This window comes from Palaemon carinicauda, chromosome 44 (assembly GCF_036898095.1).
Source record: "Palaemon carinicauda isolate YSFRI2023 chromosome 44, ASM3689809v2, whole genome shotgun sequence".
Taxonomy (NCBI): Eukaryota; Metazoa; Arthropoda; class Malacostraca; order Decapoda; family Palaemonidae; genus Palaemon; species Palaemon carinicauda.
Window position 1 is genome coordinate 2,755,686 of NC_090768.1, and position 13,001 is coordinate 2,768,686.

The following is a 13,001-nucleotide window of genomic DNA, read 5'->3' on the forward strand; positions in this document are numbered from 1 at the left end:
GTAACATTGTGTAGTCAATCCATTAAGTTCCGCTTTAAACAGTTGAAACCAGAAGCAATGTATGTTAAGTATTCTCTAAAAAATTACGTGTGAAATTTAACTTATAGTAAATACATTACATCAGCTTCATTCTAACGAAGAATAAATATACCATTTTATTCTGACAATTATTGGTGAATTAATAATTGGAGTGGCTATATGTTTATTGTTAGTTATTCCCAAAGCTAAAATATTTGGAAGTTTATCCTCCCTAAAGAAGAGTAAATACACTTAAGAAAAAGTTATAGTACTGAATAATAAGGAATTCAAGAAAATCATAAGTAGTAAGCGACAAGTAAATTGGGTCTAGTTGATAGAGAGGTTTATAAAACAATAAGGAAAATATTGTGAAAACAGAATTTCTCATTATATAATCACGTTTTGTTGAAAGCTATTTATACAAAAGATTATGATAAGGTGTGTATGTAAGACAGCCATGTCTCCATTCTCAACTTATATTCAATTGATGATAGTGTTAACCATGGTGAAATGGTATAGTGACTGGCTCTAATTTGCTAGAAACGTGATAAAAATTATGAGGTGGCTCATTCTTACTATACCAGTGCCAATGTTCCTAAAACCCTAAATACTTATATAACAAGAACAAGTATTATAAAGCTACTTGGAATTTATAAATAAAAAAATACACAATGTCGTTGGGAATAGATGAACAAATTAATAAAACTGGCTAGTAATGTATTAATCAATTAAGAAATGAATATATGAATTGTAAATCAATTAATAGGTAATCAAATGTTGACTAACATCTTCAGTAATTTCCATCTATTTTATTGCTTCTTTTCTGTTTGACATCTGTTCTTTATTGAGCTAAAAGTCTCCATATTTCTCTTAAAACCAGTAACAATATATATATATATATATATATATATATATATATATATATATATATATATATATATATATATATATATATATATATATATATATATATATATATATATATATATATATATATACATGTGTGAGTGTATGTGTATGTGTAGAGAGAGAGAGAGAGAGAGAGAGAGAGAGAGAGAGAGAGAGAGAGAGAGAGAGAGAGAGAGAGAGAGAGAGAGAGAGACCAAAGTGTGCGTTTTACCTTAACGTTTTTTAACTTTACCCACATGTTACTGGTTTCGCTAATACTTTTGAGTCTCAAAGGTCAAAGAAAATAATTTTAATATCGTCAGCATGCACAAGAACATGACTTAAATCTGCAGGTGTATTATTTTTAACCTGTTAACGAGAACACTTGGTTAAACAGCCGATTTAATTCTCTGTCCTAGACTATGACTACCAATTTTCCCAAACATTGATATTATCAACAAATGTTTCACAGTTTTTGTTCATGTTTCCTAATAGCATTGCGTTGGCCATTGACTTGAAGTACGTTGGGTTAATGACCTCAAGATCTTTGTTATCGCTGCTGATTGGCTACCGGCTGCTGCCTAAGGAAACTGACAATTGATGATCACATTTATCTTCCCCTTATTCATTTGACAGATCTGCCTAATTTCAGCCAATGATTAAATTCTCTCTCTCTCTCTCTCTCTCTCTCTCTCTCTCTCTCTCTCTCTCTCTCTCTCTCTCTCTCTCTCTCTCTCTCTCTCTCTCTTGAATGTAGTCTAATTGATTTGGCCCACATGAATAAGTTACCAAAGTTTACAGTGCTATACAAGATTGACATTCTATTAACTTTTCCGAGGTAATCAACACATTTGCCTCTCACTGTCTACGATGACGTCACATCTATGAGTCTATGTTTCTGGGGTCTAATGAAACGTAAGCATAGTCCGGCGAACATGAACGACCAGATTACCTCTCCTGTTAAGTCTGACGTGTCATTCATTTGTTGGCGAATTCGCAAAAAAAAAGTTAAGGAGTCAAATAAAGATATTTTAGATATATGAATATAACTTTTGGAGAAAGTGTAGCCTACCCATTATGCGAAGGAGGGGGTAATTGTTGAATCGATGTTTCAAAAACGATTTACGAACACATTACATCATAAATATTTTCAAGCTTTTCCTTACAAATACAATCCCTATTTCGGAAAAAAAATATCTTTGATAAAATCACTTCAAAACCACATTTAAAATAAAAATAGAGTATGTATAGGAACAACGCAAACTGTGGTTATTTTACTATACTGGTGCATTTTGCATTGAATAATCGTCATGATTTTACATGAAGTGTTCTGTTAGTTTTAGATTGTAAAAAATCATACTATCCTCTATTTGTTTCCAAAAAAAAAAAGTTTCTCTAGGAAAGGGAGTCTATAAAAACAGACAAAATAGAAATAATAGCCTACCATTTCATATCAAATCCGAATATAAAATGTTACTTTAGCTTCTCTGCCTTTTAATCAATGTCTAATTCTATAATGAACAGTAGACTCGAATGTTCAGGAATTTATTATTCAAATAGATAGAATGATAAAAATTGTGTGATATAGGGAACAAAATCGTACAGATGAATGAACAGGCTGATGATTTTACTAATAATCACACATGTAATTCAACAAAAAGTCGAGTGACAAAAAAGTTTAGCAACTTTGTAAATGCCATCACAGGAAATTCAGGATTCTATAGTCGGCAACAACTACACCGTTATAGAGTGATCGTGACGTCATACTCGGACAAGTTTGACCTACATTAGTTCTTCACCTTTTCTATGCCCTGTATATCGGCAAGTTTCTTTTTCATCGTTGATTAGTGGTCAGATATACCTAAACAAATCTTTTCATACACACGAATTCACATGTACACCTACATTAGCAAATTTCTTCTCGTTTGTATAATTGGGATACTCCCATGGGCCATTAACTTGAAAAACGATTTTTTTTCTTATGTTTTATTCAATTCTGCTCATCTAGGAGATGTAATGTCATATGCATAAACAGCTAATGCATGACGAAACCCACTGTACTCAAATAATCTTAGAAATAAAGTGAAATTCCTCTATAACGGTACATTGAGGTATTTAAATCAACTAGTATCAAAAGTTCCTATCACAGCCGGATACTGTCTATTATAAGGATTTGTATCCCATCTACAGCTACATAGTTGTATATTCCCTTTAAACTAATTTGAGATGAATTGGAGGTCTTATGTCGACAGTAATTCTTTGAATAAGACAATAAACGACCAATCTGTTGTATTTTCTATCAATATAAGTTGGAAGTAGTATATCTAGATCTCTAGTCAGAATTCCATTTGTATTTGTCATCTTCCCAGAAGTTGCTTTGTCGCCACTTACACCGAAAAGAAAAAAATACTGACATCCAAATACTTTTATTTCAGGCTGTCCGCATCAAATATATTAAAAAAATTGTGTTCCTTGTGGACTGTGGAGAATAAGTTTGGGTTGTATTACGTTAACCGATTTTTTATACTGACTTTTAATCTATGAATGAATCGAGAAACCAAGAACATTCTAGACGTTTCTTCCTACATGATTATGAGGTGAAAGGGTGTGCTCTTACTTACCTTTTATGCTGCGATATTTTCGTTGTGTTTTTCATTATTATAAATTACCGGCAATGGTTTAAACTGGTGACATTTCACAAATTAATAATGCAAGGTCAATACAAATTCCAGAGGAATATATGCTATTATGTTTTCATTTATTTCAAAACAAATCTATTGGGTTATCAAATTATAATAACTAAGCCAGAATATTTATTTATTGCTTTTTATATAGTATGAAGTAAAAATGTAGTTTTTTTGCCCTGTCAAATATCCTAAAACTGTCTATTCGTTAATTTAATGTTATTTTTTTATCTCTTATTGTGTAATAAAACCATGTTTAACAGAATATAACATAATTTATTGTTATTTTTGCTTCATTTATAAAATTTAATTATAAAATGAAAGCAAATGTCGTTCGATCAAACGTTATAAATAAATTCCTAGCTAATACTTATGGATGAAAGCCAGGGAACGTTTTCTTCATTCACTAAGGGCAAATTTATCGACATTTATTTCACCACAGTTGTATGAGTTTACTTGATGATATGTTTTTGTAATATCTATTTTATATCTAATAAGAATTTATATGATCTGACCTAGCCAAAAATTAGTTTTCTTTTATTAAATCTATAAAATATAAACGAACGTACGTTACGCCTCTCATATTATAGTGACTAACGACTACAGCTAAACTAATACGGTCCGATACAGTACCAGGAATGGCAGATGACTTTGTGCGTAACATCCTAATGAATATAAATTGTTACATCTCGATAAATATTATAGTTTAGTTTTATTCATGTGATCTTGCACGGTGTTATAAGGCAATAAGTAGCAAAAAGCTATATTGTCAGTACTGAGTGTAAAACGACGTGGACCAATCGGAAACAGCCCGGTCGTGTGACGTTCCCCAATCACGAAAGAGAAACGTGTACCACGTGGTTTAGTTCAGCCAATCACAAATATCCACGAGACGTTGCAGACGATACATATTGCTGCCGTGCCGGGTAGGCTAATGTCATTCACCTACTGACAGTCTCCAGTGAAGTACACATTTCTAAGTTCGTGTGTTAACTATCGTTGTCTAATAGGAAGTGTCATTAATTATTCAAGTGAGTATATCCACAGCATCGGTATTCATTTCTGTATTTTAAATAGGTCGTATTTTTACTTGGTTTGAATTAAGTTAATATTTTATCTAAAACAAGCCGCCATTGCTTTTGGGCTGTTTCTATAGGGTGTATTTCATGTCATTTAGTGGAGATAGTTTCCTAAACTAATTCTAATTTGAGGCCAGGACTTCATGTTGAGTGTAAATTCTATGCAAAGATTGGAATTTGGGGTCATTTCATGTTGGAGGGAATAACCCATTCATTATGTACGAAGTTCTAGAGCGTTCTTGAAGCATCGTACCGGAAGAGGGTGGGTGCATATTGCTTGCAGATAAGTCTTGCAAGTATCCATGTGATTACTATCGTAGCTTATGTCATACCTTTTGCGGATCATCTGACCGTATAACACTAAGTTTAGTTATAGGAGTAAACTTTAAGTATGCATTATGCTCACGGTTAAGGCATTAAGAAGGGTTAAAGAACGAATGTCTATCCGGTAACGAGGTAAATTTAAAAGCTAGATGACAACACTTACGGTTGAAGATCGTTTAAAGTTTTACTGAAAGATCATTGTATTAATAGCTATAAGTTTGAAAGCAACAGAGTTTGTGCATATTTTGTTCCACTCACCCGCTAATAGTCGAGCTACTGCAGCTTAGGAGTAATGTAAGCTGAACTGCATAAGGTTTGACTTCCCCCCCCAGAGCTAGCTACTGTTAATGTTATGTATTCTGCCTTTACCTGGGCAAAATCCTACTGTATAACAGGCGGGGATTTAGTAAGGATGAATTAGCTCAAGGTCGAAGTGTTTTAACTAAATTTTTAATCTGCTGCACAAGCCAACAAAGAGAATGCCTTGGCATATTTCTTGGTGTCTATTCAAGTGAACAAGCGATAAAATTATTTATTAGCCCCAAATATAAATGCTAATTTTGACAAACTTTTAATGTAGGATACATTATTTTAAAGGAAATATTTCCTTGATCAGAACCATGGTATACTATTAGTTATTGGGTTAAAATTACGGCAAGTTCTGTAGATTGGCTCGGCCATAGTGTTCAGCACTGTTCAGATTGCATTTAAATATATGGAAAGCTTAATTCTTTTTAGGGTTATTGGTTAATTGTACTAGAATGTTAATGAAAGGTATTAGGCTATACACATTGTGTAGTTAAACTGCTCTTGAATAGTTAGTCTTTTAATTTGGTTATTCTCTGGCCGTTAACTAGAAACTGATTATGCATGAGAGTCTATTTTGCAGTTGAGGGTAAAGCCCCTCCTTATTAAGTTGGTTAATCAGTTGGAACCTTTTTTTAAAGCTGAAACCTTATTGAATGAAGTGATCAATTCGTAAGATTTTTACCAAGATAAACTGCTTAAGTGATCTTTTCTTAATGTAATTATTGGCAATTAGCCAAGGGACTGAGGTAGACCCATCTCGTAATTTTAAGATTGGCCACTTAAGTTAACATTGAAAATATACACTCAAAGAACTAATGTTCTTTTACGGTGCAGAAATTGCACCATTAGGTTTAATCAAGGGTAGGCCATAGAATTTCACAAGATTGGTGTAGTATGGTATTACTAAATGTCTGGTCATATTGTGAAAGTGTAATGGTAAATCTATTGGATTTAATTTGTGTGTCCGTAGAGTCAATTGGGGGGGAAGATGAATCGTATTGGACCTTAGTTTGGTGGTTACTGGGATTTAAACGGGAAGGGCCCTCGAAAGGTTTGACCTTTTAATTTTACTATCGGCATTCCTTAAATTCTGGATTGTTCTTAAACCTGTAATACCTCCCAAATGTGTTAATGAAGTGGACACTACTGTACAATGCACTCTTGGAATATATTGCCAAATGCCTGAGGCATATGTTTTCTTAACCAATATTGAAATCCACTTCTCATTTTCCCCTAGTGTTAAAACAAATGGGAGATGTTAGTGGTTAAGTCGGTGTGGTGGTTTAGGGGTAACCCAAAATATTAGTGATGTACAGTATATCTTCATACTATGCACTGGCAAATTCTACTTTTAAATCATATAAAAATAATAAAAATATATAGCTTTTAGTAACCCTGGGAACTGTGATTATTGGGTGTGTAAAAGCAGAAATTTGTCAACCTAACCACCTAACCTAGGTTGCCTGGTCGTTGACCTTGGGACTCTTCTCCAAACAGATGCCTCGCAACTTGGTAAATGTGGTTGATTATAATTATAATTTCCTTATATAAAATCTTGTGCACTTCAAACTTACAGTAGTCAATAACTGAAATTTTGTATTGCTTTAGGTAAATAAAAATAGGAACCTTAGATTGTTTTGTAGCAAGTTAACCAGAGGAGATAAATTGGGATTGTGGTAGCCGATGTGGTAACGTCCCTGACTCGTAAACGCCAGACTCGGGTTAGTCCCATTCAAACTCGATAGTGGTCTCTGTAACCTCACCATCCTGGTGAGCTAAAAGGGGGGGGGGGGTTTGTGGGAGCCTTTAGGTCTATCGGCTGAAACATCAGCACTCATTGCCTGACCCTACTTGGTCCTAGCTTGGGTGGAGAGGGGGCTTGGGCGCTTATATGTAATATGGTCAGTCTCTAGGACATGTCCTGCTTGATGGGGCAGTGTCACTGTCCCTTGCCTCTGCCATTCATGAGCGGCCTTTAAACCTTATAAGTGCTTTACCATTGCATATGCGTAATTTCCCTATCAACTTGAGAATAGTGAAAAGTGCTGTATGCAGTATGGCACTCTTGGAATTTCTAGTTTAAATACTGTTATTCACTAAACCCCCCTCCCCCGAGGAAAAGCAACCATTGTTATGAAGTATGTTGTAGAGATCTCTCATTTGCTGTGGTTATTCTGATGCAGTATTAATTGCTGGTGATGCAGGTTGTCTTATTCTAATTCTAGTCTGGTCTACAGAGGTTTAAGTAAATGGTTGCGCATTTAAACCTTGAAATTGATATTGATCAAATTAAGGAGACTTATTGTTACTGCCTAAATACAATTAGCAACATATGACCCCTGCCCCAGATCACCAGAATGGGGTTAAGGAAAGTCCCTGCTCTTCAAGTAGTTTTTGTTAGGCAACTGCTTATCAAATTGAAAAAGCTCTTTGGACCTTTGAAGTGCATTAATCATTTATAATTCCTAAAATTTATTAATGCATGGACAATAAATTCATAGTGTATTTGCATCATTAGGTCAGTGTGAGGAATGTCCTAACCAAAGCACTATACTACTTCTATTAGCTGATAACTCACTGTCACCACTTCATTCTAAACTCTCCTTGTTCAGTATTATTACTACTATCACCACAGCTATTAATAATATTCCTACTAGCTAAGCTACAACCTAATTGGAATTGCAGGGTGCTATAAGCCCAAGGGGGCCAAAAGTGAAAAATTGCCCGGAGAGGAAGTAAGGAAATAATTTGAGAAGTGAAGAATAAAGCATAGGAAATGTCTTTGATTACTGATTCTTATATTAGATCTGTCATGTTAACTATGAAGTGATAAGCTTTAGCTTGTTCAACATAACATGATTGCAAGGTTGAAGTTCTGAATTTCCCCAGATTCAACTGCCTGTTTAGGAATATCAGCCTTATGAAGGAAAGGTTGTTCAAAGTAATTACATATCTAGTGCAGTGTACAGGATGGTACACTGGGAAGATCTAAATTCAAGCAGTGTCCAAATTATGGTATATATTATGCAACTTTCATAGAACTAATAAAACTGTGCCAGAGATTAGTAACAGTTTGTGATGCATTGAAACATAGACATGCCACTACCTGGGGTTGTGGGTCCTTGCTAGGAAGGGTATCACTCTTCTATCCCTTGTTCCTTTGCATAACCTGTGATTTTACATCACTCTGAAAAACCTTAATTTAAAAGTGTAGCTTCTCTAGTTATGGTAGTTCCTGGTGTTATAACTGGAGGTTTGAGGGAATTCAGAACACACAATTACTGTGCTGAAGCACAATATTTGTCCAATAATTCTTGTGAAATTTTATAGGATCATAAGATTTATAGGAATGAAACTCTACCCAAAATGCACCAAGGGGATGAATATCATCTTCATGAGCAGAGTATTGTAGACTTTCTATTTAGTTTTAGTATTGTATTGTTTGTCTGTATAATTTTCAGCAAAAGATGATTTCTATCTAATCTCCATACAATTTTCAGTTGTAAGCTTTTGGTGTTGAAAAATGCTTTTTTAATTTTGTCTACTAACACTATCTTAGCAAGTAAAGAGTAGAATAAAAATTATTAAAGTTAACATACAGTATTTACTCTGGTTTTGTTTAAAAAAGAAAAAAGTGCAAAGGGAAAATTCAAACCCTTTGGCTTACTTATTGGCATACTATAAATGTTGAAGATCCTTCTAATTTTGAATTTTTTATTTTAGGTGTTGGGTACCATGTGGTGTTCAAAGGCATTAGCCCTGTTGGGCTTTGTAGCTGTCCTAGCATATGCCAAGGATGGCAAAGACAAGAAAGACGAAGTTGGAACGGTCATCGGTATAGATTTGGGCACTACTTACTCATGGTAAGGGTCTTTAAGTGTTAGATATTTAGATGCTGACCTGTATACTTTAATAGTACAGCTAGATATTAGAATTTTAGAATCCAGGATTTGATTTGGTATATTGAATAAATTGCAGAGTTTAATTTTTGTAAGTACTGTGTAAAGTCTAGTTAGCATGTGCTATGTAGCAAAGGATTAGTTTTTTTGTCTTTGTGGGTGTCCATGTGATGGTAAGGTGGTAATTTTTTTGTGGAGTGTCATCCTGGGTTGTACAGGGTTAACAAATTTATATTTGAGTGTAAACAAATGTTTTAGGTGGGAAAGACAGGCATTTGTGGAACAAAGTTGTGTGTTCGGAGATCATAATCTTCGTCCATAGTTAAGTGTGAGGATGAGATTTAGGAAAATCTTGTACGACTAACCATCATTCTTGTGTTGAAAGCATATGATTTTTTTGTTAGGTTAGTGTATTAGTGTGGAATCTCTCCCAACTATCTGGTTATCCTGCTATAAACACTTTGCAGGTGCTCTAGCCCTTGAAAATTTTTGAGACTAGTATTTGATTTGCTCTGGTTAGTGACTTTGCCGACTCCTAGTTTTAAAAATGCTAAAAAATAACCTGGTACATTGTCATACTGTGAATGTTGAAAGGTCTTGTTATGAGGAAGATACTATTAAATACTACCCAACTGTACTAAGATATTGAACTATACTTGTACCTGCTAGTTCATTACAGTGGTAAAGTAATGAGTGAATGGTTTTCAATATACCATTTTTAAGTGGCATTTACATTGATGCAACTACACTGGTAGTTCGTGTGTCCTTGGTTTCTGGTATTTAGTGATTGGCAAGTAGTAAGTTATCTGTAAACTCTACATGGTTAAAGATAGGTTTTGCTGAAGTTTTATAAACCTATTTAGCAATTACTTTCCTAACCCGTAAAGGTGGCTTATTTCTAGGTTAACCATCATGGTCTGAAAAAGTTAGATTGATTCAGACTTTAGTCGAGAAATACTATTTCTTGAAGGTCTCTAACATTGTCCAAACTGCTGTGTTGAGCACAGGCATATGTAGGTGCTAACACTTCAGCAAAATTTAAGATATTTAGAAGTTAGTAAGAAATCTCTTGAATGTAAATGCCTTTATGTACCAGATTATGTAGTAATTTCATTTTAAGATTTTCACTTTGGTTGTAATAAAATGCTTCTTTTTTTCCAGTGTTGGTGTCTTCAAGAATGGCAGAGTTGAAATCATTGCCAATGACCAAGGTAATCGCATCACTCCATCATACGTTGCCTTTACTGCTGATGGCGAGCGATTGATTGGCGATTCTGCTAAGAACCAGCTAACAACCAACCCGGAGAATACCATCTTTGATGCCAAGCGTTTGATTGGAAGGGAATGGGGGGACAAATCTGTCCAGCATGACATTCAGTTCTTCCCATTCAAGGTGATCAACAAGAATGACAAACCACACATAAAGGTGAGCACTGCTCAGGGTGAGAAAGTATTTGCTGCAGAGGAAGTATCTGCCATGGTACTTGGTAAGATGAGGGAAGTTGCTGAAGCTTACTTGGGAAAGACTGTTACTCACGCTGTAGTTACTGTTCCTGCTTACTTCAATGATGCTCAGCGTCAGGCTACAAAGGATGCTGGAATCATCGCAGGCATGACTGTAATGAGGATTATTAATGAACCTACAGCTGCTGCTATTGCTTATGGTATTGACAAGAAGGATGGAGAGAAAAATATCTTGGTCTTCGATCTTGGTGGTGGCACTTTTGATGTTTCTCTACTTACCATCGACTCTGGAGTATTTGAGGTGGTTGCCACAAATGGTGATACTCACTTGGGAGGTGAAGATTTTGATCAGCGTGTTATGGATCATTTTATCAAGCTGTACAAGAAGAAGAAGGGCAAGGATATCAGGAAAGACAACCGCGCTGTTCAGAAGCTTCGTCGTGAAGTCGAGAAGGCAAAGAGGTCATTGTCTGCAAGCCATCAAGTTAGGATCGAAATTGAGTCCTTCTTTGAGGGTGAAGATTTCTCGGAGACTTTGACACGTGCCAAGTTTGAAGAGTTGAATATGGACCTTTTCAGATCTACCATGAAACCAGTTCAAAAGGTACTTGAAGATTCAGACCTCCAGAAGAAAGAAATTGATGAAATTGTACTAGTAGGAGGCTCCACTCGTATTCCTAAGATTCAGCAGTTGGTAAAGGAATTCTTTAATGGAAAGGAGCCATCTCGAGGCATTAACCCAGATGAAGCTGTAGCTTATGGTGCTGCTGTTCAGGCTGGTGTGTTGTCTGGTGAAGATGACACAAACGATTTAGTGCTATTGGATGTCAACCCTCTTACCTTGGGTATTGAGACAGTTGGAGGAGTCATGACAAAACTCATTTCCCGTAACACTGTAATTCCTACTAAGAAATCTCAGATCTTCTCCACAGCCTCTGATAATCAGCACACAGTGACTATCCAGGTCTTTGAAGGTGAACGTCCCATGACAAAAGACAACCACATCCTTGGAAAGTTTGATTTGACAGGTATTCCTCCTGCACCTCGAGGTGTACCTCAGATTGAAGTAACATTTGAGATTGATGCTAATGGTATTCTTCAAGTATCTGCTGAAGATAAGGGTACTGGCAATAAGGAAAAGATTACTATTACAAATGATCAGAATAGGCTAACCCCTGAAGATATTGAGAGGATGATCAAAGATGCTGAAATGTTTGCAGATGAAGATAAGAAGCTGAAGGAAAGAGTAGAATCCAGAAATGAGCTTGAGTCATATGCTTACAGTCTTAAGAATCAGATTAATGATAAGGAGAAATTGGGTGCTAAACTCACCGACGAAGATAAGGAGAAAATAGAGGAAATTATTGACGAAAAGATTAAATGGCTTGAAGATAATTCTGAAGCGGAATCCGAAGACTTCAAGGCACAAAAGAAGGAATTGGAGGATGTTGTTCAACCTATTATTGCTAAGTTATACCAGGGTGCAGGTGGTGCTCCTCCTGGCTCTGAAGACGAAGAAGACGCTTACAAGGATGAATTGTAGGGTATTTGTTAGGCGATATTGTAATATAACTTATAATAATAATTCATGTTATAAGGGTAGAGATTCATTCATCTTCATTCCTTCCATTTGTTCCATTTCATCAAGCATGACTGAGGGGTTACCACATTGCCAAAGTTTTATTTGGTGTTAAGCACAAGTCCATTCCAAGCAAGAATGAAAGGATGTGTGGTTTATAATAAAAATTGTTTCTATGGCAAGGTTTTTTTTCTTAGTCCTGAATGTCTATAGAATTAGATTTTTTACTATAAAATTATTCATAATATACTATTTTAAGTGATTGTTTCCATTTACTACATGCTCTTCAAGGTAATGAACATATTGAAAGCTCTTGAGTTGAGGGCCAATAAGGTGATCATACCGCTAGTTGGATTTACCATTTAACTAAGACTGCCCTATAGTTTTATCAAGTTTTTATACTTTCTGCCATTTATTATAGTTATTTAGACAAGATTACTGCATATGACTAAATTTGGTAAAATATATTTTATGTACAGAAATAGTTGATATCCTCTTCGCACTCGTGAGTTCATCAATCATTCAATTGAGCTAAAGGGCCTAGATTGAAGACCCAGTCCTACATGACTGAGGAATGTTAAGTGTAGTAGATGATGAACGGTCAAGTATTGGTAGACTGGTGAAATCAGAGTCCCTTTGCGTCGGACGAGGAGATGATTTATAATACTAGAAGTAGGTCTATTGTAAGTTATGGTTACTTTGAAAATTTATGAATAATACTGTGTAGTGGTTAGATCCACGTTAGAACGTGTTTTAT

General features: G+C 35.2%; 1 protein-coding gene across 1 annotated transcript; it reads left to right on the top strand.

Annotated features, from left to right (window-relative positions):
* Nucleotides 1-4,464: 4,464 nt before the first annotated feature.
* LOC137634238 (endoplasmic reticulum chaperone BiP) lies at nt 4,465-12,426 on the top strand. Its single transcript, XM_068366513.1, has 3 exons — nt 4,465-4,621; nt 9,026-9,165; nt 10,363-12,426. The coding sequence occupies exons 2-3, from the start codon at nt 9,038-9,040 to the stop codon at nt 12,206-12,208; spliced, it is 1,974 nt and encodes a 657-aa protein (XP_068222614.1). The 5' UTR covers nt 4,465-4,621; nt 9,026-9,037; the 3' UTR covers nt 12,209-12,426.
* Nucleotides 12,427-13,001: the final 575 nt, after the last annotated feature.